The sequence below is a fragment of the Mesoplodon bidens genome (genome assembly GCF_964165515.1).
Source record: "Mesoplodon bidens genome assembly, chromosome: 16".
Lineage (NCBI taxonomy): Eukaryota > Metazoa > Chordata > Mammalia > Artiodactyla > Ziphiidae > Mesoplodon > Mesoplodon bidens.
The window spans coordinates 54,018,480-54,045,447 of NC_138173.1; the positions used below are offsets into that span (position 1 = coordinate 54,018,480).

The 26,968-nt window shown below is 32.8% G+C and overlaps 1 protein-coding gene across 3 annotated transcripts in view; it reads right to left on the bottom strand.

The window, feature by feature from the left end:
• Nucleotides 1–26,968, bottom strand: part of CSMD3 (CUB and Sushi multiple domains 3) — a gene marked incomplete at both ends in the record, with an annotated part of 1,095,706 nt that overhangs the window by 910,572 nt on the left and 158,166 nt on the right. For all 3 annotated transcript variants that reach the window (XM_081258479.1, XM_081258478.1, XM_081258477.1), the window contains one exon: nt 19,796–19,908. In XM_081258479.1, the coding sequence (XP_081114605.1) occupies nt 19,796–19,908 (113 nt within the window). The remainder of the gene's footprint in view (nt 1–19,795; nt 19,909–26,968) is intronic.

Sequence of the window (26,968 nt, forward strand, 5' to 3'; positions counted from 1 at the left end):
TATACCTACGAGTGAAATTCCTGGATTTGTAACGTAACTCCATGTCAGTCATTTTGAACAAGTGTCAAACAATTTGCCAAAGTGGCTGCTACATTTTACATAGCCATCAGCAATGTACAAGGGTTCCAATTTCTCCGTATCCTTGCCAACACTGACTATTGTTAGTCTTTTTTATTTAGCCATCCTACCGATGTGGTCTTATGTGGTTTTGATTTACATCTCCCCATTGACTGTTGATCTTGAACATTTTTGTTTGTTTGTTTTTGTTTTTGTTTTTGTGGTACACGGGCCTCTCACTGTTGTGGCCTCTCCTGTTGTGGAGCACAGGCTCTGGATGCGCAGGCTCAGCGGCCATGGCTCATGGGCCCAGCCCCTCCACGGCATGTGGGATCTTCCCAGACTGGGGCGCAAACCCGTGTCCCCTGCATCAGCAGGTGGACTCTCAACCACTGCGCCACCAGGGAAGCCCTTGAACATTTTTGAATGTGCTAATCGGCCATTTTAATATCTGCTTTATAGACTGGCTATTGAAAACTTTGCCCATTTAAAATTGAGTTATTTGTATTTTTATTGTTGAGTTGTAAGAATTTTTTTTATATAATCTAGATATAAGTACTTATGCTTTTGGTATCATATGTAATAAGCTAATGCCGAACCCAAAGTCAATGATATTTACTCCCACTTTCATCTAAGAGTTTTGTAGTTTTAGTCTTACATTTAGGTCTATAATCCATTTTGTTTTAATTTTTTTATAGTGTGAGGTGGGTGTTTGGCATGGAAACATTTGAGATCTATATGTCCTTCCAAGAAGGTCCCATTTAATATTTGGAAAGATGGTCTCTGAAGAAAGTCTTAGATGACAACTATATGACTCCTCTTGAGTTTTAGATATTTATTGAAACAGGGACTACACTGGATGTAATCTATTCTTCATTGTGATTTTTTTCTATTTTTTAAGTCAAATTACAATAAGATGAAAATATTTATACCAGCAGGCTATAAAAACTTTTCAACAGTGAAAATCTGGTGGTAGATAGGTAGAGTTTGGGCTGAAGATTTTTGTTTGAAAGAGCATTTTCAAATTGAATTTGACTGCCTTTACGTCATGCGTGAATTCTCTCATTACCTAATGCTCTTTACTGTTGCCCAGTTATGTTATTTTCCCAGGCTTTAAAGTATTTGATGTGGCTACACTTACCTTAAGTATAGGTAAGTCTTTGTGGATCTTGTTCCTAGAAAAAGCAGAACTAATCTATGACAATAGTATTGAAGAAAGAAAGCAATAATTTAAAAACTAGTTTATAGGAAGGATGGGCTCGTGATTCACTAGAAAACAGGGCTATAATTTTATACACATATGCAGAAACAGACTAATTCAGGAAGAGGTGTGGACTTAGCTTAAAGACATAAAAGAAGTTAATTGATAAACATAAACACTTTTACTTATCCAACAAATAACTACATATTAGGCCCTATGCTATGTCCTGTTCTTAGGTACTAGGTATACAGAAGAAAGTAAAACAGGCAAGAATAGCAGTTTTCTGGGCTGGTGTCAGGGAATGTCAGAGTAGTAAAGGATGATTAGATATAATTATATTCCTGAGAATTCCTTTCTGACATCTTCACCCAAGCCCCCTGCAGCAAGTAGTGGAGATGGGAATAAAATTCCAAAATTTAGATTCTGCCTGTCACTGAAATGGAGGGTTTATACAGTATTTAAATTTAATAGATTTCAAACAAAGAGAGATATACTGTTGCAGACCTGAGTTTGTGGTTACTATAGTGAGTACAGCACGTTCTGACATTGAAGGGAATGTGGTTCTTTCAAGAGAACTATAGAAAAAGAGCAGAACAGATATAATACAGGAAGCTGGAGAAGAAAATCAGCTCACAGTAATGAGATCTTATAGGGAGTTCCAGGCCCACTTAAGTATTTTTGGTTTTAATGCTGAAACTGATGGGAAACTATTGATAGTTTAGACTTTGAAGTGGCACAAACAGTTTGCATTTTTAAAATATTCCATTTTATGCATAGTAGAGTTTGGATTTAAAAGAAGAGAGGGTATATAAAGGTGTCAGGATGGAGGGGAGGTGGTAGAGATGGGTTCAAACACATCAGTCATTTGATGAAATAAATATAGAAAAAATGCAGAGAATGCATTCAAAGTTTTTTAGGATATAGATGAATAATATGGATTGGATATGGCAGAAGAGGAACATGGAGGTGTCAAACAGGAACTACCAAATATCACAGAGTTTAATGCTCTTGTTTACTGGGATAAAAACCACTAGGTGAGAAAACATTGCTTATAACATCATAGCAAAAATGAAGAGATTAACATCCAACCAACAGAGGAAATAGCCATTTTTAATATGGTCACAATTGAGTATTAAAAATAAATAAAATAGAAATTATATAACTTTAGGAAAGTGTGAAAATTGTACCCTTGTAGAGGGACTACCAGCTAGGAATTAAGCTAACAGACTTTCTGACAAAAGTATACACATACCATTGACTATTTGTCCAGTGAACTTTTCAAATGTCTATGGAATTTCAGTGAGCTTTCTCCTTGATCTCACTGCTTAAGTGCTAAAATAAATTAGTTTAATTGAATCATAATTATTAGTAAATTAAATATTGTTTTCTTAATTTTTAACTAGAAAACCAAGGAGCCTTACTAACTCTAGCCTGTGTTCCTATTTTCATCTAATCTGAAAATAAAATAACTAAAAGCTAACTTTAATAATTTCATCCTTCTTGAACTTTCTGAATGATCTTTGTGCACAACTGGAGAATTAGTTAAAATATAGAAAATATTTCAGAATCTTTTAAAAATTTAGTCCTTTAAGGAAAAAGAATGAAACCTGAACTCAAAAGATTAAGCAAAATTGTAAAAACTCTAGATATACGTTCACTGAAAATGTTCCCAGAGTACAGCTAGTCCCAGCAGTCTATAATTCACTCCAAATTTTATAAAGCTACCATAAATACAGCTTATAATATTCAAACATCACACCTAAATTCAAATCATTTGTGAAGACTGCTACTAGAACCTTCTGTTCACAGGAGACTAATGATCCATTAGTTTCAACAAAATACCCCATTAACATAAAAATGAATTTGGCTATGGGAAGGGCTATTATATTACAAGAGTTTTAAGTTTGGATTTAGATTTACCCTTACAACATTAAATACTAGTACTCAGCATCTGGCCAAAGATGGAGAGGCATAATTGAAGTTTTATATGTCAAAAATGGAGACAATTTCCTCTTTTTTTAAAAAATAAAAGATGTAAAAATGCAAATAGAGAGGAAATCCTGAGAATTCTAGTTTACCTGAAACTTTTAGGCATCCTTTTAGATACAACAATTCAGATCATATTTATTTTCTAGCAACACACAATATTAAAGTCATCATAGATCACAGCTAGCACTCATTTATTCACCTAGCCAAGTATTCATTCAATAATAATGTTTTAAATGCCAGTTGAGTGAAGGCATTACACATTTGGAAAAGTATGAGTAGTTCAAGAAGGCTGGATTCTAGAATGCAAGTGGAAGACTAGGAAATGAAGATGAAAATGTAAGAAAGGGCTCGAACTTTTGATTTCTCGATTCATGTATGACCAATTCCTGGGACTTCAATAAATCCCAGGAAGATTTATTATATAAAAGACACTTACTTTTTTTGTAATAATGCTGAGCAACAGTATTAACTTAGAATATGTAAATGTAAAATGTGGATATTTTAAGTCCTTCATTACATATGGGAAAGAGAATGGAACTAGAGATTGAGCCTACATTTTAGATTCCAACTCTGATATTATGTACAATAGAAGCTTCCCTCATTACCTGATTCTTTACTTGTTTTTTATTTGTTTGTCTTAAAGTTAAAACATGGCGAATGTTTGCTATACTGGAAATTAAGAGGAGCATATATATGTGATGATATTTTTATGAACACACCTAAACAACCATGAAGAGGTATAAATGTAAGATTTTGTAGAAAAACAGTGATGAAACAACACTCTTTTCTGTTTTATATTTGAGTTTGTTTGGTTTACAATGAGCTTTAAATATTGCAGTTCTAAGAGTTGTTCTATCTGATTACCAGTTGGAACAATTCTCCCCATTGTATATTACCTTTGAAATCATTACTTTGTGGAAATGAAAAATTATAAAATTACCATGTTTAGACCCACTAATGAGGGGAGACCATAAAATCAAAATCAGAATATATGCCGTAAAAACTACTTGAAACTATGGGGATTTTAAAACTGAAAATACAAAGAGTTTATCATTATAAAGAAGGGTTTATGTCAAATATTTGCCTCTAAATGTTTCCTAAAAAAATTTATTACAATAATATATAGGAATTAGCTTATAAATTAAGTGTTTCACTTTAAATGTCTTAATTATATGTGTATACCATTTGTTTTATAGTGTGTTAATAATAAATTAATTTAAAGGAGAAAACAAAATAATTAATTTATGCAGAGACTGTCATTAGGCCTCAGATTCTTTGTCTAAAATGAATATTTACTATAGTAAATAAATATATCAAAAGATACAATTATCCAGATGAGGAGAAATGTGCCACATGAGTGTCCTACATGCTGCTAGTGAATCCAGGGACAAGAAGGTTTCAGGAGAAGCAACTGAAGAAAGAAACTGGATGCAGAAGTAAAAACTTGAACATTAGATTATGAAAGTATTAAATACTTTTATTATGGGTTTGTTGCTAAATACTGTATTTTTAAAATACATTCTTGTCCATGAAGAAGTTAGTAGAGAATATAATGCAAATCCAAGTTGTTTGTTTTCTTAAAGAATATGACACTTGAGATGTGTCCTAAAAATTCTTGTAACAAGATTTGGATTTGTAATAACTTAGATATAAAGAATTTCATGCTCAGCACCAACATTACTCCTTATTTCCCCAGATGTAGAGCTAATGACAACTGCAAAATTAACTAATGGCATCGTTATAATTGAAGCTGGCATAATAGGTTCATTCATCTTACAATCTGCTCACTAGAAAACTTTATAACTCATTGCTTCCAGAAGTTGACAACTGGAAATATGGAACTTTGTAATTTGTAGAATAAGACTGCTTCCTAATAACAAAATGTAAGACTAACAAGGTAGAGTGCAGAAACGCCCTCTTCACCTGATTTTTATTTCTAACAATGAAAAGTGATTGACATCAATTTCTACCATATTACAGGAGGAAACGTAGGATAGTTTAGCTGCAACAAATTTCACCTCCTATTGAAACCACCAAAGTATGACTAAATAATGATAGTTTGAAATAACATCATGGCCAAACTGACATTGAAAATTTTTTTGAAAAGTAAGAAAAATGTTGCATCATGTAGTTTGTGTTTTGTGGGTTAACAGGATTGGTATCAACAAGATTCTGTTAGAAATGTGGGATCCTGAGCCCCAGCAAACGTTTGAAATAAGAATCAGCTGCTTAACAAGATCTCCAGGTGGTTCTCATAAAGCCTGGAAAGCCGTGCTTTCAACAACGTAAAAGCGATGTAAAGAATGAGGCCTTAGTTCCAGTAGTTTGCGTGCCAATTACTGCCTTGGGCTGGTAAATGTTTAACAACTAGTGTTCTGGAAAACAAAAAACAAAAAAGCGTGCTTTTAAAATTTTGCTGATTTCCATTATGTAAGTACTCCAAGCATAGCCATTTTCAAGGTATCAACATGAAGTCACCAGATGCTGAGTTGGGAAGAGAATTCACATTGCGCAATTTGCTCTCCTGATGCCCTCTGAGCCGGCTCCAGCATATTGCTATCTGTAAGTCAATCATGTTGTTTTTCTTTATCTGTAGATAAGAATGATAATATTTATCTGACCAAATTAGTTTGTGTCAATATAAAAGGATTTAAATACTTTTGTAAATTGTTAGGATATTAGTTGCTTTTATTTCTTTTTCTCCACCAAATCGTAAGCATCCTGAGAGCCATATTAAAGGTTTTCTAACACCTAATATAATGTCTAGAACATGATAGGTGCTTATAAGATGTGTTTTGGAAGGCATTAGTAAATAGATAAGACTGTGTCCCATGCCTTTTTTATTGGTAGAACCACAACATTTTTACCTTTATAAACGGATATTAAACAAGAATATGTGCTGTTTCAACAAACTTACAGAGAGAGTTCAGACTTGTGGTCACTAGAGGCAGGAGGTGTGGGAGGAGGAATTGGATGAATAAAAGGTACAGACTTCCAGTATAAGATAAATAAGCACTAAGGATGTACTGTACAACATGATTGTTATAATTAACACAGCTGTATGTTATATATGAAAGTTGTTAAAAGAGTAAACCCTAGGAGTTCTCATGAAAAGGAAAAATTACTTTTTTCTATTTTTGAAATTTTATATCTATATGAGTTCGCTAAACTTGTGGTAATCATTTCATGTTGTATGTAAGTCAAATCATTATGCTTAAACTTATTCAGTACTGCATGTCAGTTATATCTCAATAAAACTGGAAGAACAAAAATACTAGTAGGAAAAAAAACGAGAATAGACAAAACACCTGTGTGATATGTTGAACTAAACTATGCATAGCCATTTATGGGGAATAAAGAATATGTACTGTTTCTTATTCTGACACTGGCAGAAACTTCTAATTGTTCCTTATTAGCTTCTATCCCTTTCATTCATAGCAATACAATTTTTAGCTGGACATATTAACATCTTGAATAAAAGACCGCATTTCCCAGCCCCCAGTGCAGCCAAGTTTCATGTGACTATAATCTGACAATTGGATATAAACAGAAGTGTCACAAAAAGTTGTTGTGCAAGGAAGTATTAAGGACTATTACTGAAGAATACACAGGTATTGGGAAGGCAAGAGAGAAAGCTAGGAAAGCAGACAGGAGCCTAATGTAGTAGTCTAGTTAAATCCAGGGAGAGATGATAGTTGTTAGGACTCTAGGGTAGTAGTAGTAGTAAAGATGGTGAGAAATGGTAAGATTCAAGACATATTTCGATTCAATATTTGCCTTTGAATTAGATGTAAGTTGCTAGAACAAGAAAGGAATAAAGCGTGACCCCAAAGTTTTTGGACCTGAACAGTTGAATGAATTGCATTGCCATTTTGTTGAGAAAGACATGGGGATGAGACAATTTGGAATTTAGTGAAGATAATCAGGTTGGAAAATATGATGGAAAATTATAGTAAAATAATTGCAAAATTGCCACCATTTTTTTTTATCCCATCTCCCTTTTACGCATGCCCTCTGCCATATGTTGTCATGGTCCTGTTGTCTGAACCTTGGCTTGTTTATGTGATTTCCCTTAGCCAATGGGAAGTTAGCAGACCAAATCAAGCAGAGATTTTAAAAGTGCTTTTGCATTTCCATTTTTCTCATGTTTGCATCTTGGGTATGGGCACGAGAACATACCTAAAATATCCTGTTAGTGGATGAGACACTTGAGTATTGCCAAATCACCTCATGTTGTCCCAGATGAGGTCAGCCAGATTAGCCACTAAGCAGAAACGTGAGTGAGTCCATCCGAGATTACCAGTGTGACAGAGCCAACCCCTCATAAGCTTGAACAATAAATATTAATTTTGCATCCCCCTGAGGCTTTGTGATTGTCCTATAGCAATAGCTAAATCATAGATATGTTCAGTGTATCCATGTTTCTTTCAGACACTGGAGGAGATTAGCCCACATAGAGCATGAGTGTAGAGATGAAGGCCAAAGACTGAGTCCTGTGGCACATCAGTATCTAGAAGTTAAAAGCAGGAGGACCTGGTCACTTACTATGGTGACTTTTATTTATCAATTTCAGATGCAGATTGGGTATCTAAAATGATAATGTTATTATCAAACAAGCAAAAATAATACAAATTTTAAGTAAACCTCCCTCACAGAATTTAGTTCACGTGCTAAATGTATTTGTGTCTTGTAAACAACTGCTGATAAAATGACATACATGGTTTATTAGAAATATATAAAGTTTGTGTTACTGATATTGTGTTACTTATTTTCCACTATAAATGAAATTATATCAGCTTGACTCGAGAGCAAAATGAAATAATATATGGCCATAATTTTCACATTTACAAAATTGAAATGTAATCTAACAGACTAACTCCTTAAGTTAATAATGTGGAACCTTTGAACATTATAAGTTTCCATAGTATTCCGTATAAATCAGTTGCTTCCATAACTTGTATCTTTCCCCAATTCATAAACAGAAGTTCATATAGATAAATTCTCTTTTAATACATCAACTCATATCTGAAAGATTTCATTTGATAAATCTCTAATCTGAACACATACACTTTTTTAATTACTTTGGTCTCATCTCATATTTCTTTTTCATGGCTACTAAGTTCAAGAAAATCCTTTTGTCATTTTTCCCTATCCACAAGCCAAAAATATTTCAAAGCATAAGATTAGTATTAATGATAAATTTATGTTAAATTGAAGTCCTTTATTCATATACTCGGGTATTTTAATTTTTTTAGTAAATTTTCAATTAATATCTTTGACAATTTTTCTATCAGAGACAATAGTATTTATATTATATAAATATAATAAGTATACTTATTTATATTATATAAATATAATATAAATTTTTATCTTACAGATTTCAGATTTTAAATCCATATTTTCTTTTGCCTTTTAACATAAAAGTGGCTTTTTATTTTATTATTATACAGCAGCTTTCACATTTTATTTAGTCCAATCTATCAATCAATCTTTTCCTTAATGCCATATTTTCCTTTTGGCCTTTGCAGTTTGAAAGCTTTCCTCTCCCATGAGCTGGTAATATTCTGCTATATGTCTTCATGGACTATACATTTTCATTTCAAAATTTAATTATTTATAGTCATCTGGGATTTATGTTGTGATAACTGTATTAGGAAAATGTACTCAGTGCATAATATGAACAAGTATTACCCTAGTATAAAACAAACAAAAAATAGTACAAAAAGACAAAATGGTAGACTGATTGTACAAATAAATGTAGTTGGATAAATCCTTTTGAAATCGTGATGGAGGAGATATATCCCACACTACTGAAAGAGAGTTCAACAAACACCCCTTACAGGATGGAAAAGAAGGAAGAAAAGAAAGAGCACTCATTATTTTCAGATGATATTTACAAAATTATCCAAAAGTATATATAGAATGTTGTAGCTTATTAAATGCTTTTAAAAATATACTATATATAGCTGATAAAAGTGTTGAAACTTTTAGATTAGCATCTACCCATATGAGGATCTTCATATAATAATTCTTAAAGGTAACTTTCATTTGGAATTTTTAAAAGTGATTGAAAATTGTCTAACATTTATTGAATCCAGATGCTGTGGTGGTAGAACACTCTGTGCATGTGTTGGGAAACAATTATCCAGGTGCCTCTCATGTTTTCCACATCCTATAAGGAGAGGTAGTGATTCTTTGTCCAGCAGCAATATGGAAATACTATCTTCCTCCAGAGCAAAGGTCCTGTTTACTTACTATCTATTATAAAAGATCCTGTTTCCCTAAGTTAAGAGTTTCTCTCCTGTATGTGTGGGCATCACCTGGCCCTCTTCTCATTGCACTGTTGAGAACTGAGGCTCTGGGCACCTGAATAATTGCTGATACTCTATTTCTATTGCTGTATGTAATATAGTCCTTTGTCCCTGACTCAGTAGTTTTCTGTCTTCTGCCAGCATCCCTGAAACTGGCAGGCTAACTCGTTAACTTTCGAATAGGGTAAAATGTCAGAATCATCACTGTTCTTAACAATATGTACATACATAGAACTATAAGTTTTTTTTTAAAGATGGATCAGTAGTTTCTGTTATTTCTTTGTCACTAGGAAAAAAATAATTATACTTAATCAAAATGACCAAAAGTTTGCAGTTTGTTACTTTCAGTTCTGTGTATTATCTCTTTTAGCCACAATGTCTTTAAGAAGATGTTTGTTCTTTGCTTCAGAGCCCTTATAATTATCCATAATTTTTTTATGAGTTTTTGTTTATGCACTTGCTTAAAGGACTATATTTAGGTAACAAGTTTTATTCAATTAATTTCCATTCTAAACTTGGCATTCTTCCATTTCACCCTCTTTCCAAGTCGATTGCAATGAATGCCTCATCATGCTCCAGTTCTGTCTCTAGCACTGACGTGTTAGCTCAGAGCTGCAACTCGAGTGGATTACTTCTCTTAGACTCTGTCAGGGTTTTGAGTTTTGTCCCTGGAAGAGCATTGCACATGTCTGTGCATATGTGAAAACTGTCATTTCTTCCCTTGTTTCAAGCTGAAAATGGATCACCCCATTGACAGCACTGTGATTCCTGGGAAACCCTATCTAAGGGTGCTTGCTGCTCCCTAACTCATCTGGCTGAAATAACATATGGGTAAATTGTCACAGCCATCTTCTTATTTGAACAACACTCTAAGAAAGACAAAACAAATAGCTAGGTATATTGTTTCTTTTGAGAAAATGGAAATTCAGAGTTTATATGACATGACCAAACATTATAATATATATGAATATATATCAATATTACCAATATATAATATTGAATATATATGGTAGAACAGCAAAGATACTAGCTAACATTTATTGAATGTTGCTTATATATCAGGTGCTGCGCTTTGAATGTTTCATCATTAACTTCCTTGATCTTCAAAACAACCTTGTAGAATCAGTATTGTATTCCTTGTATTATGAAGGACTGAGCCTCAGAGCATCTGAGTGATAGTCAGCCTTAAATATTAGGTCTTGTAAATTTTTTTTCCATTACCCTATATTTCTTACTAAGAAAAAAAATATGCTATATTAAAAATAAATTCATATTAAATTGTGATCATCTTAAAAAATAAGCATCTGAAGCACACTGTCCTATTATAATTGAATTGAACTTATGCAATAGAATATAAAAATGTGCTACTTACTAACCTAAAAGAAATCAGTTTACCAAAGTAAGGAGAAAAAATATAAAGAATATATTAACTATATCTCTTTTCAGGTAAAGATAGTTCTGCTTAGGGTGATAAATAATAAAACACATCTTCTAACCTTCTGTTCTTTCTCTTCCTGTATTTTCTATCCTGTTTTGAACTATTGCCTAAATGAGTCACTCAACAGGATATGCTAGGCAGAATTCTAAGATGGGCTCCAAGATTTCCAACCCCCTCCCATGAATACAGGTGGGACCTATGGATATGATGGAATAGTTGCCTCCTTCATTAGGTTACACTATATGGCAGTGGTGATGGGACAGTCGGTCCTGTGATTATGTTATACTACATAGCCCTCCTTGTAAGCCAAGTAGAAAGTCTGAGAGAAGTACTGTAGCTAAGCTGAAAAGTTTTGAACTGCCTTTGGGTGAGGAGGATGGTAAGGAACCACAAGCAGCCTATTAAAACTATGAAAAATCCCTGATCTATCACTGGCAAGAAAATAGGGACCTCAGTCATACGACTGCTAAGGAAATAAATTCTACCAGCAACCAGTAAGCTTGGAATAGGACCCTGGCCTTAATCACAGTGCTAGCCAACACCCTGACAGCAGACTTGTGAGATCTGAGCTAAGAACCCAGCTGACCCCTGCCAAACTTTTAATCTATAGCACTATGAGATTATAATTTGTGTTGTGTTAGTCCACGAAATGGTGGTAATTTTGTTATACAGCAATACAAAACCAATACAGATGGGAAGGATCCTTTTGTGGAAAAATTCCTTTAAATATCATTATGAGAAGCAAATGCTATGCTATATCTACACAGAAAAGCACAATGAAATATTGTATGAAACATAGCAAGTGATGGCTAGTGTTTGACAATTATGACCAAAAGAACATGCTGTAAAATGAGAAATAAAGTCTTCAGTTGGAAGCATGGTGTAAGGACAAAAAGTATTGATAAGTGCTTTCAAAGATGGCAGATAACCAGAATAATTATTGTAAATGCAAATGAATATGAAGAAAATTATTTAGAAATATTCAATAATTTTAACTACATAATTGGAAATATCATTGATTTAATAATTAGATAGGAGCAATAACATTTATTTCTCTGAATAATACTAAGAGTCCAACAACCAGCGCCTTGAGGTCAATTTATATTAAAGAGTATACAAAACCTAAAGAATATTCTAGACAATATATCACACTATATAGGAAAAGTATAATTTTTATTGGGATAAACTACATTGTCTTATGTGGTATGGGGAAAATTATGAAAAATCCATTTTAAAGCAGAGACTTGTGTAACAAGTAGTGAAAATGGGATTTGATGATGTAATTATTTCTCCATGCAGAAAAATAATTTTATCTAATACAGTACATATACCCATTGAATGAAAATGATTGATGTTGTTTATTTTTCCCATTGAAATATTTGATTTGCACATTTTATTTTACCTATGTTTATTTCTTAATCATATTAAATGGTGCTCTGTTAAAAAGCATAATTATTTTATAAGGAAGAAACCATTTCAAATTTAATTTTCTGTGATATGCCATCACACTTATAGTCAAATAAAAAACATAAATTTATATTTTGCTAATTTACTACATTTTGTTAAGAGGGAATCAAGATAAATCCACAAATTCATTCCTTAACCAAACTCATAGTATAGTTCTCTTTTAAACCACGAGTTGTATGTTATCAATTATAACAATTTATCACAATGTATAGTCTTTGAGTGTACAAAACACAAAAAAATCTTTGACATATAATTAGAATCTTACATTAATCACTGTCTCAATTAAACTTCATTCTAGCACTCATATAAAAATGATAAAATATAGCGGTTGACAGATATGACACATTTAGCAACATATATAAAAGAAGGAAATTTAGTGTGAAATGAGATTACATACTGTGTTTAATCATCCTACTTCTGGAGAATAAAATACAATCTTGAATTCCAACCCATCTTCTCCATGTGAAGCACAAAGATTAAGTAGGTCATATGTCACTGGCTTTAACATTTTTTTTATATTCAGCTTATTTTTCTCTATATGCCATATGGGCAATTTTGTATGTTTAAAGTGCTTCATAAAGAAGCTATTTACTTCAAGAAAGTAAAGATTTTAAAGTAAAGAAAATATCTATAAAAAGTAAAAATAATTTTAAGTATAATTTGTGGCTTTTCTCAAATAAAAGACCAAAATTTTTCCTAAACCTTGTTCATTTAATGTAAATATCTGTGGTTACTGCCTTTTAACATATTCACTGGAGTTTTAAATCTTTGTAAGTGGGAGATGTATTAAATCTTTCCTGATCAAAGTATTAGATATTCCTATTTATTACTTGAATGTAACAAGCATCTATTAAGTTCTTGCAATGTGCCAGGAATGTGCTGAAATAGGGCACAATTTACAAAACAAGTAAAACAGGTTCTATACCCTCAAACTTCTCAGAGCCTAGCATGAGCAAAAAATAACAATACATTGTACAGGTGTACTCAGCAGGAGAACTGGAGATGTAAGGTAGAACAATTTAAATACCATAGTATATGTAGAAATTTAATATATGTTCATGTGACCATTTCATGAATTGAGGCAAATGATGAGGAAATAAGGCTGGAGATCTGTTGTTGTACAGGTTGTATGTGCTACACTGTGCAGAAATGGGAAATGTTTAAAATGTTGCTTTTTTTAATGTTATTGCTTAATGTCGAAAAGCATTCATAGTATTGAGAATACTATTCAAGTTTTGTTGTGAGTACAATGAAAATGTATATCTTCCTGGATAATAGATGTAAACTTGAGAATTAATAAAATTTTGTGTATACCCAGCCAAATCCACATATTCATTATAACGTTGTGACTTTTAACTCCATTCTATAGATGATATTTAAGGAAAAGTCTGATTTTTGTAATTCTCTAGATTGGGATTTTGAACAATTTAAAAGGGAGAGAATATAGCCAGTGTAACTTTAAGTGGAATATATTCTATAAAAATATTGAATCACTAAGTCGTATACCTGAAACTAATATAATATTGTAAATCAACTATGCTTCAATTAAATAAATAAATACAAGAGAGAGAGGGCACTCATGACTTAGATAGATGGTCACTGGCCACTACAGACAAAACCACTGCTGGGGCCAAGTACAGGGTCCCATGAACAGCTGCCCACACCATCAGATAACTAGGCCATAGGAAAGAGGTGCACCAAAGAGCCAGACTGTGGTGAACAGACATTTGGAGGGACCTGCCTGCAGCTGACAAATCTTCTGGAGGGCCAGACCCCCAAAGTCCTCAAACCTAGGGCTAATGTTCCAGAAAGGCCAGGACACAGCTACTCACACTCCGTGAGGACCTAAACATTGAAGACAAGTCTCCCAGACGGCCAGACCAAACAGAGCCTGATCGCCAAAGAGTTAGTTCACAAGAATGGGACATCTCAGAGGACCATGTCATCTGTGATGGGACTTGGGCAGAGTATGGTGGCCTAGATCTCCGGAAGACTAAACCATCCAAGGGCCAGATTCCCAGTGATAAAAATTCCAGAGCTAGAACCTCCAATGAATCTAGCCATGAAGAATGGAACACCCAGAAGACTGTGCCATGGAGATCAAGGCCACCTGAGAAATTGTCTTCCATAGTGTCAGACCAAACAGGCAAAGACCACTGGAGGAGCAGTGGAAAACAAGACCACCAGGCTAGACCCTGGGGAACAAGGGAGGACCAGATACCAAAGGGAAATGCTACAAAGGGGAAATGACAGAGACAGGATCTCATCCTAGTTCCCTGGTACCAGCTCTACCTCCTGCTCCTGCCCCTGTCCATTGGTGGCTAATGAAGCCAAGAAAAGCTGGAGCACAGGGATGGCACCAGTAGTGGGAGTGGAGGTAGGAGGATAATCTCATCCTCTGCCTGCGGCTCAATCCGAATTTCAGGGCAGGAAGTTACCCAAAGTAAATAAAGTTGGGGGAGGCGGGACAGGCCATGGATTAAGATGTTTTAATACCTAAGTAGCCAGACGCTATGGAACCCTAAAGGCAAAATATTTGAATTTGATCGAGAGACCAGAAAAAAGTCTCTGCACGTATTACATTTCCTTGTATTATGTTTTAAAAATATGATATCTCTCATTTATTCTTAGAAGAAAGGTAAAGATCCATTAACTTCTTTTATGAACCTAACCTACCTTCATTGATAGAAAACTAATACATATAATTTTATTACATAAATTTCTCTTGCTACAATTCAGCTGTCTTGCTAGAAGCATAACTGACTTCATTCTAAATTGTAATCTCTCCATTAAAGTTCATGGTACTGCAGTTTAAATTTATAAAGCTTAGGAATAAAAATTAACACCTAAAATTAAAAATCACAAGTCATTTGACATTCTCAAGTGAAAACTTTTGATAAACGTGTGATGGATAGCTAAAATAGAATAGTAAATAGTATAAACATTCTTCTGTATGTCAAGTGTTTAAAAAGGACACAGAATATATAGGTCACATGTAATATACACAAAAATATATTTCAGCTTTTATATTTCATATTGTTTTATACACAGCATTATCAGTAATTCTTTTGTAATGCTCGTTTGCACTAACTTTTATGTGGTCATATATATTTATAATGGAATTAGTTTGTAGTTAGGTATAGAATAAGTCTCTAAAATATATACAGTTTACATCTCTAGGGTACTTAAACATATTTTTACATTAAGGTTAGTGCTTTATTAAATTCTTGCTCATTACAATTTTTCATATAATTTTCTAGGGTGAGAAAAATCCATGTAAAATGTTTAGCACTGTGATTGACACAAAGAAATCACTCAATAAATGTTACCTAGTAGTAATACTGTTATTAAACAAATTTTTATGTTTCTTAATTAAAATGTGAAAATGACTGAACAGCAAATTTGCTAAAACTGAGACTGTTGTCCCTGTAATATCTTAATTACTTAGTCATACACATCAATAATCATTAGGGCATAATAGCTACCTTGAGTTTGAAGCGATTTTCAAGACTTTTTATTTTTATGTCTGTTTCTGATCATTGAAGGATCACTGATACATACTGAAATTATTCATTGAGATTTTCCTAGACATTACGCTAACCAATTCATATAATATATAATAATATTTAATGATTACATGTAATATGTATATAATCCACTATATGCTTGGATTATATTACTTTCTACAATAAACAATTCTAAAATGATAAGATAGTCCATGGTATATCTTTATGATCTTGCACCTATAAAGAATGATTACATAGCTTTGAAAGTAAAATGTGAAAGGAGTCCATTATACAAAATAACTTTTAGCAGAAGCTAGAATATATTTTGAATTCTGTTTGGCAGATCTGAAAAGACAAAAGAGCATTTCCATTGTGTGCTCCACAGAATACAGAAGGTACCAGTTTTATCCTAATCAAATTTTGAAAGATGGTTATATGACTATTCAACTTAGTATACACTAGTGTTTTTCCAACTTGTTTCACAGAACACTACTCATTTCTTTTTATAAATCTTAAGAAACATATGAAAACAAAGTTCTATGAAACAAATTTTGAGAAACAGTGACAAGAAATTCAAGTGTATGATAGACAATAATGAGGAAAAATAAAAATATATGCAGCTAGATATTAATGGGGAAAATTTTCCACAGAAATTTAACACCTCGCAGCTTCAACTTCAAGAAGTTTAAAAGCATTTCTGATAAATGGTTAAGAGCTCTGAAACTCAATCAAAATTTGTGAGACGGGGACATCACCCTCCACAGTTTTAAAGTATATGGGCTAAAGTAAGACAGCAGAAGTTTGTAACAACAAAGAAGGTCTGTGAAGATCACAGATGATGTACATTTATCAATTATTCTACATTGGATTTGCAATTGGAATTGCAATGCATATTCTACGGCTTCACTCCACAGTCTGATTCAGGATTGTAACTGGGGCCAAGAATTCTACACTTTAGCAAATTCTCCAGATGATTCTGATACATTTGGCCCACTATTGGCAGTTTGAGAAACACAGAAAAATGCACAAATATCACTAATAAATAGAGATCTCATAAATTCTAGTACACAGGACAAAGTCTCAGGAAACTTTAAAAAATAAAGAAAATAATTAATAAGTGATTATATGGAGGGAGATGAAATGAAAATAAAGGAGATTCAGACATTAGGTTCATCCTGCAAACAAAACAAAACAAAACAAACAAAAATACAGGTGCAAATTTAGAGGACAGGCTTTGAAATTTCAAACTAAGTTTTCTGAACTGCACAATACACCAGTTGGCCTTGACAGTGTTATTGGCTGTGGTTAAATAAATAAATTCTTGTAGCTACTCCCTCTGTAAAATATTGCATAGTGTTGCACATGGTGTGGTAGGACTAATGAAGCCTAACCCACATGCCTACACACACACCCCAGAATCCCTGGAACCTGTGAATATATCATATTACCTCGCAAAGAGGACTTTGCATGTGTAATTATGCTTAAGGACTTTAACTTGGGGAGATTGGGTCTACATGGATAATCAAGGCTAATCTAATGACATAGGCCCTTAGAAACTAAGAAATTTCTCCAGCTGAAGTCAGAGATGTGTGGGAAAAGAAGGTAGTAGAGAGATGCACTAAAAAGGGAACATCAGAGAGATTTCAAGTATGAGAAGGATTCATTTCACCTGTGGCTAGCTCACAAATGTAGGTCATACATGCAAGGAAGAGAGAGGCCTCTAGAAACGGTGGGCAATAGATATTTTCCAGAGCCTTCTGATAAAAGCCTAACCAGCTGACATTTTTATTTCAGCCTTATGAAACTCTGAGCAGAGGACTAGCAGAGACGACCAGGACTTTTCAGCTACAGAACTGTGAGATAATATATTTTTGTTGTTTTGCTGCTAAATTTGTGGTTGTTTGCTATGGTAGCCATAGAAAACTAATATACATGGTAGAAGATACCCATCACAAATCAATACCTGAAGATGTTCTGCAGGATGATGACCAATCCCTCAGTACTACCCAGCTGCCTAGTACCTTACATTTTAAGTCAGGATCTCCCAAACATACATTGAAATATCATGAAGATATATGAATCCATTTTCACTGAAGCAGAAAAGACAGAAATTTAATGTTTTATATGTAGAAACAATGGAGAGCTATGAAAATATTTTTGACAGTATTTCATGAAACTTGACAGTCAAACCAGAAAGTATGGCAATATTATAATACATCTTCCAAGTTCCTACAATTTCAGTATACTTAGTATTTGCTGAAAGAATAAACTAACCTAAAATATCTTTATACTTTGATGAACAGAGCACAAGTTCTCTATTATGGAGCCTTTAACAGAAAACTATTGTATTACTAACTCATCCAATATTGCCAAAATTATGCTTAAAATTAAACCTTTGTGTTTGTAGTGTTTTAAACTATGAATTAAGTTGCCAAGATAAAAATATTCAACTATTGTGAAAGTACCTTCAAAAATAATGATTATCACTATCACAATGGAGGAAAATAAGTCTTGGAATGCATCCTCCCCTGCTAGAGAAAGACACAGTTCAGAAATGTATTAGGTAGAAAATAGCGTTCAAAACTGCTGTGATATGGCATTACTAAGAATATTAAAAAAGATAAAATATTTTTACGCAACAGTTTGCTAGCAGGTATTTTTTTCCTAGGGAGAAAGCACTAGATGAAACTTTCAGTTTAAAACTTTCCCAACATGCAAACTGTTAACCTGTATACTAAAGCAATTCTATTTTATATATGATTGTTTTCTAGTGTGCTCTTTAAACATATTATATATTGAATTATTATGTGCTTTAGAAAGTAACCACCCCTGCTACTGTATTTGTATATCTCTTATCATGATGTTAGATGTGGTGTGGTGCGTTCTGGTAATATGGTCCTGGGGAGGCGAGTCGAATTCTGTTATGCTATTCCTATGGGTAAGGAAGGGACCACTCCCTAAACTAGGTGAGATTTTATTGTCAAGTCACATAGAGAAGAAATTACAACTACATGACCTCAATAAGAAGCACTTGAGAACAGGTTATTTTTACCTTCAGATTTTTTTACACTTTAAAAAAAGAAAACAATACAGATTCTGTACATTTTTAACACCATCAGCCAGGCCTGTGGTGTCACCCAGTTATCAAACAATAATTGTATAGTGGAACATGAGTACCCACACTATGTGGGATAAATAAAGATTATAAATGACCTCCAATAAGTTCAGGTTTTGATACTAAGTGAGCCTGTAGCAAACTTCCAGATAAAAAACATCAGTTTCAAGTGCTTCTTTATTTTCCTCTTTGTGGTTAAGGTATTATGGATCTGTGGGCCTGGAAATACTGGTTCAAAATGAAAAATGTCAACTCGTGTCTCTTCATAGAATTTTCTCTTTATTCTAACTTGCAGAGAACACAAATGACCAGTTTATTTTATGGCAGAGAGGCAGAGAACAGAGGAGAATAGGATGGAGTCTGTGATGCCTGAATCTCAAATCAGACCTAGTTTCCTTTTACTCTCAGATTCTGTTCCCTTTTATTAAGATTTAAACCTATAAAGATGCCATGGTCTCATCTCCTAAGAAGATTTAAGGGCAAGATTTTCCTCTGTCTAGGCACACTGCAATGAAACATTAAAGCCTACTAAGTCTAGCTTTTTATTATATATTGATGATTATTGAGAAGATGAATCTTGGTATAAGATTTGATATAGCAGGATGAACTATAACGTCTGTCCTGGTGATTTTTCTTCTATTTTTACCCTGGAGAATTTTGGTTTTACTACATTGAACTGGGCAGTGGGCCTTTTATATTATCATCACTTACCTTCATAGTATACTTTAAATCCATGAGCACTAACTGCAAAATCACTGGTCAAACGTAGTGAGAACACAGATTTGGTACTTGTCACTGGTGGTGGCAGATGGAATCCTGTTAACCTGAAACATAAACAGAATTAATTATTAGCTATAGACATTTTTCCTAATAGAGTTGAAAGAGTATTAAAAGTCATTTTATCAAATCCCTAAGCTTTGTGAGTGTGTGTGGTGTGAATTAATTTATGACATGTTGATTAGAACATGTCACTCATCGAAAGCAATTGCCATAAGTATATAAAAATATGTTTATTTATGTGTGCGTGCTATTACTGTTTATCATGTCTATCCCATATATCATCCATATGAAAATATTGATCAATTCAAACTTTGGGAAGTAAGTTATGAGATTATGGGTCTGTGCATATTTTAACTGTTGATTTTAATAACACTTAGAAGACATTTTTGTTGAATTTTCCTGACAGTTTAAAATATATATGAGTGGGAAATATTTAATGAAATTTAATATTAAAGGAAGAGATATTATCTAAATATGAAATCTTGAAAGTAAAATGTCTACATGTGAGAAGTGATTTTGTTTTATCAGATTCCAGGAAGTTCTATTAAAATTAACAGTTGCAAATTATTTTAGGTTAATAATGCATAAGTTTACATAACAAATATTTGTCTGATATTTTTGCCCATAATTTACTACTTATTTTGCTAATAAATTATTGCATATGATAAGCTCGATTATATAAAATATAATTTACAATTGACACTTAATAAAGCAGGAAAGAAAAATTAAAAATAAGAAAAAGCACATTCATTGGATATAATTTTTATAAAACTAATGAAGATGAATAATTTTAAAAATTTTCTATGAATTGCCCACTATGTAACTTTCTCATTTTTTATTCTTAATATGAGATTAAGGATTGAGAATTTTATACAATGGAGTTATATTATTTTTTAATATACTTGCTATTTTTGCCCAACATTATATAGGTAGAATTAGTCTGTACTGAAATTATCAAATATTTTTATTTCTTAATAGCAGTAGTTTTCATTTGTCTCAGGCCTACTTACTCTAAAAATTTATTAAGAACCCCAAAAAGATATTACAGGCTAGATCTATCAATATTTATGCTATTTACGTTTAAACTGAGAAACATTTTAAAATGTGCATTAGTAATATCATTTAAAAATATCCAGAATAAATCCATTATGTGTTGACATAAATAATATTTTAGTATTAAATAACTATCTTTTCCAAAACAAAAAACGAGAAGAATACACTGTGCTTTATTTTTGCAAATCTCTTTAATGCCTGTCCCATTAGTAGAAAGTAGCTAGACTATCATATCTGTTTCTTTATTGAATATATTGCAATATGTTATTTTGTTTGATGAGTATGAAGAACCCTGACCTCACTTAGATATTTAGTTGTAAAAGGGAAGAGTATTCTAATAGCTTTTGCTTGTAAAAGTGGTTATTCTTCTTTGATACTACATAAAAACTTGACTAGTTACAATGTTGAATTCAAACCATATCAGCTAATTTTTTTGCACTCTGTAACATTAAAGTCCTTTGGTTCACCTTGTCCTTGCAATAGATTATATTTACTAATGCATTTTTTAACATTATGCATGCATTGGTCATTTGAAATACATTGGTTCACTGAGTTAGAGAGATCTTCCAAATATTGATACACTTCATTATAAAATAGTTAAAAATCACATTTATTTTTATTTCTATTGATCGCACTAGAAAAATCTTTAAACTTGGGGAAGCTCTAAAGCTTACAGTGGTGGATTGAAGTTTTCCAAAATTCTAATTTTTTACTTGAAAACTCAGGCTTCATCGCTGACAGCAAATCCTGTCAGTTGTTTTCCTTGAAATAACAAGTCAGGTTCATATTTTTCAGAGGGGCAGGGGGGAAATAGATACCAAATGCCTAAGTGTGACTAACCACAGTTTATCTGTTAATCATTCTTTCAAATAAAAAGTTTGTTCCATGAAAAAAGTGGCTAGTTCAGCTGATAACTCAAGCTATTTTTCCTTCAGACAATCATCATATTTTAGTAGGCATAGAAAGGTTTTTGTTTGTTTGTTTTTTCTTTTTTTTTTTCCATTTTGTCACACAGGTCATTAAAAAGAGGAGTATTACAGGGTGGACGTTTAATGACATAATTAGTTATAGCTTTAGCAGGAGCATTCTTAAGTACAATTGGATTTTTTTTTTTTGCACTGCAAATGTGTGGCAGTAAAGAATACAATGACTAATGATTACTAGTACAGTTTGAAGTCACTGACTTGTGTTAATGCACCAGCAGTTTTATACCCAGCATTACTTTTGTGCATGAGGGCAAATGCCAATACAGAGAAAAAGGTGAATAATGCCTCAATAGTATTATGGAAATAATTTTGATTTCATGGACCCCCTGTAAATGTCTCAGAACTTTCAAGGATGCATGGTTCACATTTTGAGAACCACTGTTGTATAGGAATCTACTGAAATAAATATACCACAATTCATTTATTCACTCACTGTTGATGAACATTTGGGTTCTATATACTTTGTTCAGTATGTCTTCATCAACATCCTTATCAAAGTCCACTCTTGGGACTTGCCTGGAAGTCCATTGGTTAAGACTCCGCACTTCCACTTCAGGGGGCGTGGGTTCGATCCCTGGCCGGGAACTAAGATTCCCACATACCGCACGGTGAGGCCAAAAAAAAAAGTATATATATATATATATATATATATAAAGAAAATACAGAAAAGTCCATTCTTAAACACTTACATAGCAATTTTCTCTAGAGTATATAAGCATTTACAGCTTTAAATTTTCCTCTTTTTGCTGCATAAGCTACACCCTGCAAGGGACCTAGTCAAACTTTTTCTATATTCCTTTGTGATTTCCTCTTTGTTCCATGGTTAGAAATACATTGCTTAAATTATAAACATATGGGTTACTTTAGTTATATTTTGTTACCAATGTGTATCTCATTTGTATTATAGTCAGATAACATTTTCTCTATGAATTTAATCCTTTGAAATTCATTCAAATTTGCTTCATGTTCAGATATTGTAAATTTTTATTATGTGCCTAGTTTTCTTATAAAGAACAAACATATTATTTTCCTATACTTAATCCAAGTTATCACAAACTTAAAGAACACCCATTATTATCTCACAGTTACATGGATCTAGGCAGAGCATAACTCAACTGATTCTCTGCTTAGAGTCTCACAAGAATGGAATCATGGTGTCAGCTTGGCTGCGATGCTTTCTGGAAACTCTGCAGTTATATCTGCTTCACTTCCAAATTCAGCAGGCTATTGCCAGAATTCAGTTTCATGAAGTTGTGAGATTAAGGTCCTCCTTTCTATGCTGGCTGTTAGCTTGCGGTTATTCTCAGCTTTTAGAAATTGAAGGCATTCCTTGGTTTGTGGCCCCCTTCCTCTATCTCCAGAGTCAGCAATGACAGTCCAAGTTCTTCTCATTCTTCAGATATCTGTGGTTTCCCCTTCTATCTCGTCTCTCTGCTGCTCCCTCTTCTACCTCAGGCTGGAAGAAGTTCTCTGCCTCTTCTGCCTCTGCTTTTAAATGCTCATGTAATTAGATTGTGCCCAAATGGATAATTCCAGTATCTTCCTATTATAACATCTGTAATCTTAATTCCATTTGTAAAGTTCCTTTTGCCATGTGGTAGAACATATTTGCAGGTTCTGAGGGAACCATTATTCTGGAATCATTATTCTGCCTACCATAATGGGTATATATCCGAGGTAGGTGCAGTCCCTGACTCCTAATGAAACAGATTAGTTTTCCATGTCTTAAAACTTTATATAAATAAAATCATATAATAAAATTATTCTGCCTCTGGCTTCTTTGACTCAACATTACCTTTGTATTATTATAGCAGTAGTATGGTACTTAACTTTCATTGCTCTATAGGATTCCATTTTATGAATAAACTTCAATTTATTTATCCATTCTATTGTTGGTGGACTCTTTTTTTTTCCAGTTGGGTCTTTTATAAATAATACTGCTACGAACATGTGTTACATTTTTTGTAAGCATTTATACATATTTCTCTTGAGAATATACCTAGTACTAGAATTCCAGGGTAATTGGGGAACTAATCGGTTGTTAAATAATTTTCTAGATTTTTTCAACATTATTTCTTGATATAAAGATGTAAAAATAAAGTTTTCCCCACTTTAAATGCTCAGAGCATTTTTTCAGAAAAATAAGAAACATTGTCAGGGAAAAGAAAAGGACAAATGATTTTGCAACAAAAAAAGTCTGAGAACCTATTTACCTTATAACCAGACTGTTATGATGTTCTGTATGATATTATACTATGAAAATGGCCTTCCAAAGTTGCCTGGGCTCTATTCCCTGGAATATTTAAATATGTCACCTTGTATGACAAAAGGAACTTTACAGATGTGATTAAGTTAAAATCTTAAGAATAGGAAATTACCCTAGATTATCTGGAAGGATCAAAGTATTCACAAGGGTCCTTATCAAAGGAAGGTAGGAGGATCAGAGAGAGAGTAGGAGATGTGACAATGAAAGCAGACGTTCAAGTGATGCATTTTCTGGCTGTGAAGCTAGAAGAGGGACACAAGCCAAAGAAGGGCAAGCAGCCTCTATAAGCTGGAGAAGTCAAGGAACAGATTTTCTCCTAGAGCCTCCATAAGAGATGCAGTCCTGCTGACACCTTGAGTTCAGCCCACTTAAATACATTTTGGACTTCAGTTCTCCAGACTGCAAGATAATAAATTTATGTTGTTCAGACCACTAAGTTTGCAGTAATTTGTTGCATCAACAATAGGAAACCAATGCATAGCTCTCTTTTGGGCTTTGAAATATACATTTTTAAAAAGTGTCTAAAATATTAATTTATTCTACAAATGAAAATAGAGGTCCCATGGAACCTAGTGACCACTGTAATTCACTGAGACTCATGTTGATATTATACAAAACAAGTAGATTCAGAGCCTATCAGTGCAACATTTATTTGAAAATAATGTTTTGAAAACCTTTCTATATAGGTAAAACAAGCAATTTCATCCTCAGATTAGAAGGCATAAGGGACTGGGAGATATTAAACAACTGGATCAAGCTCACAATAGAGCCAGGTCTAAGACTACAACATACTCTTTTGTCCCATTTTCTAGTGAACACCCTGTTCATCCTCTCATTGTCTTTGGCACATTTATTAAATCAAAATATTAAATATTTGAACTACTAATGCACATACAAACATACAATTTATTTTACATGCAATCTCAGATTTTTATACTTGTTCAGATACATTAAATAATTCAATATTTTTAGGCAATATTTAGAACATTTTACCATTAAATTTTTCAAAATGATAGAGGGCAATGTGAAGAATTTTTCCCGTTTATCAAAAGCAATTTTTTTCCAGTTATCCTTAAATACTCAGTATGTAGTGGCATGTTGTATAATGGAAGATTTAGTTTTCTTTTTCACTTCAGTAAATGAGGGAAGATGTATGGTTTTAAACTTATTTTCATGATAGTTGTACCATTATGAGGATTTACAGTAACTTGTTTTACTCCCTCCTGTGATAAAATTACTTGATTGTTTTGAAAATAAACTTTAAGTTATGAATCCCATTAGTTACTTTTCTTTACAAGACTTCATTTTATAATTTACTATTTATGTGTGATTATTTATTAAGCTTCTCTCTTTCTCCTTTGGGCACTAAACTTCCTGAAGTCAATGCTTGGAACTCAGTAGTTTATCACCAGCTCCTAATGCAATGCAGTCCATGTAAGAGGCTCTCTTAACATGGTTAAATTAATGAACTGGAATGATAGAAAAATGTGAAAGCCATCATAATGCTTTCTTTTTCAAACCAAAAATTTTGTTCTTAGAAGAGTGTTTTTAAGAATCATGAGAATGTAAAGAAACGCCAATTGTTAAGAAAATCCAAATAGTCTATTTAGTGACTCTTGTTCAGAGTTATTTTTTACCACGTTATTAATCTCAAGAGTTAAAGGGAGACCATATATTTTATGTATACCTATTTGAAATATATTTTAGGATATAACTATATAATTTAAACATTTATTTTTCAGGTAAAACTAATATGATTTTATCTTCAATATGAGTTATAAATTACAGTAGTTAAATATACATGTATTTTACCTGAATTTAACACATTTTCTATGTACTGTAAAAGCATAATATTTTATGGATAAGCATAATATTTTTCATGGAATTCAGATATTTGTGAAATTTAGTTTTTTATATATTGTTTTATTACCTTATCAGTTATATTCCCTTCTTATTGACATATGATAAATTTGCATAGTGAATGACTTTTATGTTCCTTTTAAAGAATACCAGAGTGTAATTTTATTTTCACTGAATTACAGTTGAAGAAATCACAGCTCAGAGTTGATGAGTAAATTGTTTAAATCCATACAGCTGGTAGGCAGTGGAGCAAAGATATAAACCCATAACTTCCAACTCCAGTCTATCTCTCTCCTTATGATTTTCCCATAGGGGAAATGATTTTTCCATGAGGGCAAAATGCATATTTAATTCATCTTTTTTCTCCACAATGCCCATATAAATTTCTTAACAAATATGTGAAATAGATAAAAACATGATTTTACCCACATGATAGCTTTAAGTAGTTGAGGCTGGTAAAAACTGTGTCATAATTATGAAGTCATTGAATTAAAGGCCTGGAAATTAATGGGGAACCACTACCTGTACATGTTCATACCTTTATGGCAAAGGTTACCAGTGGTCAGCAAAGATATTTCCCGACTAGGAAAACTAAATAAGATTAGCAAACAGAAATGTCAGGGGAAAGTCCTAGATGATGCAATGTTAATGTCCTTCAGATATTATTTTTTATAAAAGTTAAAATTTGAGGAGTAGCCAATAAAGTGTTGAAATATATTAATTTTGCTATGTAGCTACTTTGTTTTATGACATCACAACAATCAATATTTTCTCTCACCATAAATTTGATGCTTAACAATGCATCAAATAAACTCAGATTAAAGAACAATAATTTCCCTTTAATACATTTAGTTTCATGAAAAATTCAAAACATTTCCTCTATTTCACATTTGTATTTGCTGAATGTTTCATCATGAACTACTTTATGGCCATTGTTTC